Source organism: Fonticula alba, assembly GCF_000388065.1.
Source record: "Fonticula alba strain ATCC 38817 unplaced genomic scaffold supercont2.3, whole genome shotgun sequence".
Lineage (NCBI taxonomy): Eukaryota > Rotosphaerida > Fonticulaceae > Fonticula > Fonticula alba.
The window spans coordinates 3,607,083-3,613,983 of record NW_009242973.1 but is presented as its reverse complement, the minus strand read 5'-3'; the positions used below and the strand labels follow the sequence as shown (position 1 = coordinate 3,613,983).

Here is a 6,901-nt window from a genome sequence, read left to right as displayed (position 1 = left end):
TCGCCCTCTTTTGGAGCCTCGAACGCCCCGGACCAGGAGCCGGTGTCCGATGCGGCCTCCGGCACAACCTCACTCCTTCGACGTAGGATCGGATCCACGTGAGCCCTGCACCATAACCGGTCATCACTCCTGTGTCCCCCCCCCCCCCTCCTCCCCACACACACACACACACACACACACACACACAACGCACTGTCCCATTCTAGTTCGCCAGGAGACGCACACTGCTTGGGGGAGGGGGGCCCGGGCAACGACGCAGTGCCCGCGCCGGCGCCAAACCCGGCGCCCTTTTTCGCCCCGGGGTCACTGGTGCGGGCTTTCCTCTCGACCCCTGGACTGCTCCCCTCCCCCTGCCCTCCTGTACATATTGCCCGCGGTGCGGTCCCGCTCACTGCCTACCAATGCTGCCCCTCCGGCCACAGACATGCCCCCTTGTGCGTGCATGGGTTCGCAAAGGCCGGCGAGTGAAGGCGGAAAGGAAAAACCGACCCGGCTTCTGTTGCCCCTTCTCTCGCCCTTCCAACCCTTCCCGGGCCTGGCAGAGGCTCCCTCCGCCGACCCCGCACTGGCACATGGCCTCGCCCGCTCTCCGGGCCAGGAAAGGTGCTCTCGTCCCAGCACCACAAGAGTCACGCGCAGGACCCGGGTCGTGGCCGATGTTCCGCCGATACCATGGAAGGCGCAGCGGCGGGGCGTCTGTCGAAACGTCCTAACCGCAGGGGATCAAGCGCAAGCTCTCGAAGAAGGCCCCCCCCCCCCCTCGAGGCATTGACCCGCCCCGCTTCACCAGCGCCAAAAGCCGCGAGAGGCAACATTAGCATGGCCGGATAGGCCGGCTGCAAGCTTGTCCAGCTCATGCCGCCTCCCATTCGTATGCGTGCGCGCCAGAACATCGACGCACGCTGGCTGACTGACACACCTAGACACGTAAGCACGAGCATGCACAGACCGAAAGAGAGAGAGAGAGAGAGAGAGAGAGAGGGGGGGGGGCGATAGAGGGAGGGCAACAGCAAACACCGTGCTCCCCTTGCTCTTCTATGCACACAAGCAAGCATGTTCTCATCCCAGCGCCACCAACCCGCCTGGCTACTTGTCCAAATGCCCGGCCAACCGACAGACATTCTCCCCTCACATCCCCCCCCCCCCGCCAGGCCCTTTTTCGGTCAGCAACCCATCGGAGAACACATATCCATTGGGCAGCGGGCTCCGCAGCAAGGAGACGCCAAAGAAAGAGCCACGTCAGTCCGGCCATGGATGCGTCCATGGCCCCGCTCGCGCAGCCGATTCGCCGCTCAGCGCACTTGCACAATCAGTCTACATGTAGAAGGAGGACGGATCGAAGCATGCCGTCAGTACCAACACCCATGGCCCCTCCTGGTCGAGGTGTGATGTTGCCCCCTCGATCCGCCCCGCCCCCCGCCGCGCCCATTCCCGGGGGAAAGTAAACACGCACCACGGATGACACTCATCGAGATGGATTCTGCGCCGCACCATCCCCAGGCGACAGCCAATGGCATGGAAGCCGCGGAAGCCACACAGATGGTGGCGTCCAGTCGGCACGGTGCGCCTCAAAATGTCAGTCAGCCGGCCAAGAGACCCGGGAGCTCCTCTCCCCCATCACCCGACAAGCATGCCCTTCCGGGACGCACCCTTGGAGGCGGCCGACTTGCGCGCCCGCAGCACCAGGAACCCGGCCACCAGGCCTCCAACAATCAGCAGGCCCAAGATGCCCAGGCCCACGCCCAGACCAATGGCTGGCAGCCGGGGGCAAATAAAAGTCAGTCATCTTGCCGGTCAGCGCGGCCGACCGGCGGCCCATCGATGCAAAGCGCGATGGCCCCCGCCCCCGCCCCCCCCCCCCCCCGACCGCCGATCACGCCCGAGACCGGACATACCTAGGCTCCGAGAAGCGCCACTCTTCTCATAGCGCGTACATTCCCAATGGGTATTGCCCGTGCACTCGAGGCATCCCGGTTGGCAGTCGATGCACGCCCTCGCATTGGGATCATACGGACTGTACCCGACAAAGGTGCCGACCGGACATTCGGACACGCATGTCCGATCCTTCGGCATCAGCACCAGGGGACTCTTGCAGCGGTCGCACTCGAAACGCCACGGGCACTTCAGCGATCCATCCTCGTGGCTAATCGCGCACAGGGTCCTCCTCTCGTAGCTGTCCGAGCTTTCCGAGGTGTAGCCGCTCGAGTGCGAATTGTCCTGCCAAGACCAGTCGCTGCACTTGTCGCAATTCTCCGGACAGGTGAAGCACATTTTGCTGGTATCATGATCGCCGATAATCCTGCTGTCAACACCGGCGAAGCCCGAATTCGGACAGGCATCCTTGCACTCGCCCGTGTCCACCATCAGCCACTGGTCGGCATCCCGACAGGAGGTACACATGCTGACCTTCTCGTGGCAGGTGCGGCAATTCTCCTGACAAGCGACACACTCGCCCTTCCTCACATACGCCGGAATGCCCGACGGCGAGCACTTCTCGATGCACAAACCCTCCTCCGGGAAGAACACCAGCGGCTCGGCGCACTTGGTGCACCGTTGCTGGCAGGTTCCCTGCCAATTGTCCGAGTGGCCCTCGCATTGAAGGCAGTTTTCGTCGCAGGCGATGCACTCATTGGAATCCGGGCAAATGGTCCACCCTTGGGGGCACCCCTCGGCCAGGCAGGACCCCTTTACGAGGAAGGCATCCTCCTGGCAGGCCATGCACCAATCCTCTCGGAGGCAGCTGCTGCACATGGCCGAGCAGGGCTGGCAGGCTGCGGAATCCTGCGGCCCCCGGGTTTGGACAAAGTATCCCCCTGGGCAGGACCCCATGCACTTGCCGTCCATGGTCAGGACATTGTCGTGCCAGCAATTGGTGCACTTGGCGGGTCCCGGCCCGGAGCACTCCCGGCATGTCGAGTCACATGGCAGGCAGTCCTCCCCGGAGGCATAGCTCCCCGCCGGGCATCGCTCATAGCACCCGCTCGGGAGGTGAAAGGGATGGGTGCGCCTGCAGCTGAGACAATGCTCACCACCCGGGCCCACACAATCGGAGCATCCGTCCGAGCAGGTATAACACTCCGTGCCAACGCGACTCGCCCTCTCGGGGCACGCCGACACGCATTTGCCGGTCGCCGTGTTCAACAGCCACCCGCTGGCGCACTTGGCGCATGGGACATCCGTTGCGGCTGACGCGCCCTCCAGGTAGTGGCAAGTCGCGCAATTGGCGCTGCACCTGGAGCAACTGCCATCAGGCCATACGGTCGTTCCGGCCGGGCACTGGGTGACACACGCTCGGCTGCTGCCGCCGCCGCCGCCGCCGCCGCCGGTCGGCACATCCAACGACAGCAAGCCCGCCGAGCATTGGCCCAGGCACTGAGTATTCGACGGACCCGTGCACCTGTCGCAAGACACATGGCACCGCTCGCACCGGCCCTCCGTCGCGTAGTATCCATCCGGGCAGGTGGACACACACTCGGTACCGAGGAGGACCCTCCCCGGCTGGCAAGCCCAGCACTGGTCTTGCGCCAGCCCGAAGCACTGCCCGCAGGAATAGTGGCACGATACACACAAGCCCGGCACCTCGGGAATCGGCACCTTGCCCGCCGGGCAGCTGGACACACAGTGCCCCACCGCACGTCCCGGCTGGAGTTCCAGCGACAGGTCCCCGACGCAGCTAAGACACTCGTTCGCCGACGGCCCGGTACATGTCCGACATGTGGGAGCACATGACAGAAACCGCTGTGATGTTGAATCCTTCCAGAAGCCCGGCTCATCTACCGCCATACAATCGCCCAGGGGGTCGAGGGCGAAGCCCGCCGTGCATGCATGGCAGACAAAGAATCCGGAGCTCCGGCTGCAGCTGACGCAATTCTTCGAGCACCGGCTACAGGTGGATACCTCGCCCGAGCCGCCGATAAAATGCGTATCGGCCCAACCATGATTCGCCGAGCAATTGTAGCACTTCTGGTAGTTGTCGGAGCAGTCGCGGCAGCTCGGGTCGCAGGGCAGGCATCGGTTGAGGATCGAGCGATAGTCCCCCGGCAGGCACGTGTGGCTGCAGAGGCTCTCCACATTTGGGTCCGACGAAAGGAACACCAGTCCCGGCAGGCAGGTAAGGCAAGACTCGGCCCGGGTGCACGTGGAGCAGGACACATTGCACGGAAGGCAAGAGCCGGTCGGGCTGCTGAAGAATCCCTCCGCACAATCGGCCGCCCTTACGGCGCCCAGGATCGAGGCTACCAGGCCCAGAAGCAGGACCAGCCCCAGGAGGGCCGTCCTGCTTGGGCGCAAGCGAGGGGCCTTGCTTCGCATGTGCGATGGAGATCGGCCGTCGGCTTTTGTACGAAGCCAGGAGGGATGAAGGATGAGGGGTGGGGAGGTGGAGTCGTTGGAGAAAGAGCAACGCTGGAAGGGGCGAGGGGGGGGGGGGGACCTAAAGAGGGGGGGGGGAGGTCATCTGCCTACCGTGAACCACTCACTTGCCTCCCTCCGTGGGTCCTTATATAGGGCCCCGGAGGCCACCGTCCGGGCCGCCCCTGGCCTATGCTTGGCTACCGAATGAAGAAAAAAAAAAGAGAATGCCCCGTGTGCCCTCCCACCGCAACCACCCCGGACGCGAGAGGCCGCACCGGCTGCGGGGAGACCCCAACCGCCCAGCAACCCGGGCCGACGCAAGCAGCCGGCCTAGCGGCTGGGGGGCCCACACCTGCCCCTTCTGGACCGCCGCCGCCCTTCTTCGTGGCGGGAGGGGGGGGGGGGGGGGGACTCGACCCCGGGAAGCCCCGCCACTCAGCGGCCTCTTGTTGTCGGCCGGTGGGACCCGGGCTACACGCCCAGTCTCTGGCGCCGACCACGGCCATGTCGCCGGAGTGACCTGGTGGCCAGAGGTGCCCGGCGCTTGGCCCATCTCTCCTCCTCGCCCCCGCTCGCGCGTCCCGAGTACCACCGCGCCGTCGGGGGACTGCCCCTCTGGAAACGCCAAGCTGGCCCGTGCGCACGCCCTTGATCGCCGGAAGGGTGCTTAGACCATAACGACACCCGAGCACACGGCACATCGTTCGGAGACAACCGCCCACACGCACGCACGCACGCACACATGCATACATACACGCACATATGCACGCACGCACATGCACACACGCACATGCACACACGCACATGCACACACACACACACACACACACACACACACACACACACACACACACACACATACACACACATACACCTACATACACCTACATACACCTACATACAATGGTGACCACGCGCGTGGATGCATACCAACGAAAAGTGCACTTATGCGGAGCGCCCTTGCCAGACACAGCGCGCACACGATCTCACGTCCGGGGGGTCTCGATTGTGCGAAGAAAACCGTTGGCACGCGGGGCGAGTAAACATCGGTCGCGCCAACTCACCCCCCCCCCCCCTGGACAACTCCTCGCGGGAAATACCACCCACGCCGCGTGTCTGCCCCAACTTCCCATTGCAGCATCTTCCGGTGGTGCTTGGGCAACCGGGCGAATAGCACCACGATGTCGGATCAAAAATAAACCCGATCAGGCCCCAGCCCCCTCCTCCATGTCCCGTCTCCTCGGTCCCCGCCCCGGACCCGCCACCATGACCGCACAGCCAGGCACCCCGCCCTCGCCGGCTGGCCGTGGAAAGCACGATCGCCCGCCGGGCCTGCCGGGCCCCGCCCCGACCGTGGAGCTGCCTGGCTAAAGAACCCTGCCCCGTCCTCTGGACGCCGCTCCATGCGGCCGTGCACTCTGGCCAGGACCTCCCGCTTTAGACACGCCGCAGGCATCCCGGGGGACATGGGCCCCGAGGCACGACACCACAGCGCATTGGTCCTCCAAGGTGATCCAACCTCTTGGGCCGGCGTGCCTGCCCTACTTGGGCACGCGCTCGCCGGCGTCAAATCCTCGCCCACCCGACGCCTCGACACCCCGGAACACCGCTACATCTCCACCACCACCCGACACACGCCCCAAAAGTCCCCACCCACCCGGACGAAGCGCCTTCCAATCGTCCCGCGCACGGCCCTCGCGGCCCTTTCACATGGGTCTCCCCCCCCCCCCCTAGTTCCTGCCAATAGCCCATCTTGTGGTTGCCCAACAAAGCAGGAGTCCCACCAGCTCAGGCCTGTCCCCCCGAGACCAAGCCCATTTTCGGTGGGCGCTTCCACAAGCCCACACACCAGAAAAAAACAGCTCTCTCCCAGGCGCAGAGGCGAAAGGATCCAAGAGGGAGAGAGAGAGAGAGAGAGAGAGAGACAGAGAGAGCCCTGTGGAGAAATGCCGCGAAGAGCCGGCCCGGTCTCCTGGCCACCGCATCGAGGTCCGCCGCGGAAAAATGACGCCCCTGGCCCCGCCAGTGGCAAAGGCCCCCAACCAGGGGGACGGCTTTCGCCACTTCGGGGCGCACAAACATGGCTCCTCCGGCCGTTGCTCCATGACTCGCTCCTCCCGGCTATTGACTTCGCCTTCCTCGCCCACCGCACCCCCCATCTTGAGAGGCCCTCATCACGCACTCAAACACAAATACACACAGACACACGTCGCCCACTCCCCGGCGGACATTCGACCCTCCCTGCCCGAGGGGAGGCTCAGCCGCGGACGGAAACCGCCCGACGCGCGATAATCTTGTCCCGGGGCATGTGCACCCGCACCGGGCGGCCCCCCAGGCTTTCCTTGCCAGCGCGAGGCCGGAATGCCGGGCGCTCTTCCGACGGCACTACCAATCAACCCCGCCCCCCCCAGACACCGTCCGAGGATCGAGCCCGACATGTGAAAATCTCAGGGGGTTCGTGAGACCCGGCTAGGGAATCTTTCGACCCACCAGCTGGGCGTGCGAGCCTCCCCCATGCGGCGGCAAGCGGAACGCCGGCCCCGGTGCC

The 6,901-nt window shown here is 65.0% G+C and overlaps 1 protein-coding gene across 1 annotated transcript; it reads right to left on the bottom strand.

Annotated features, from left to right (window-relative positions):
- Nucleotides 1-1,195: 1,195 nt before the first annotated feature.
- Nucleotides 1,196-4,311, bottom strand: H696_02544 (hypothetical protein; the record flags this gene model as incomplete). Its single annotated transcript, XM_009496449.1, has 5 exons — nt 1,196-1,314; nt 1,454-1,480; nt 1,650-1,754; nt 1,896-3,007; nt 3,161-4,311. The coding sequence occupies 5 exons, from the start codon at nt 4,309-4,311 to the stop codon at nt 1,310-1,312; spliced, it is 2,400 nt and encodes a 799-aa protein (XP_009494724.1). The 3' UTR covers nt 1,196-1,309.
- Nucleotides 4,312-6,901: the final 2,590 nt, after the last annotated feature.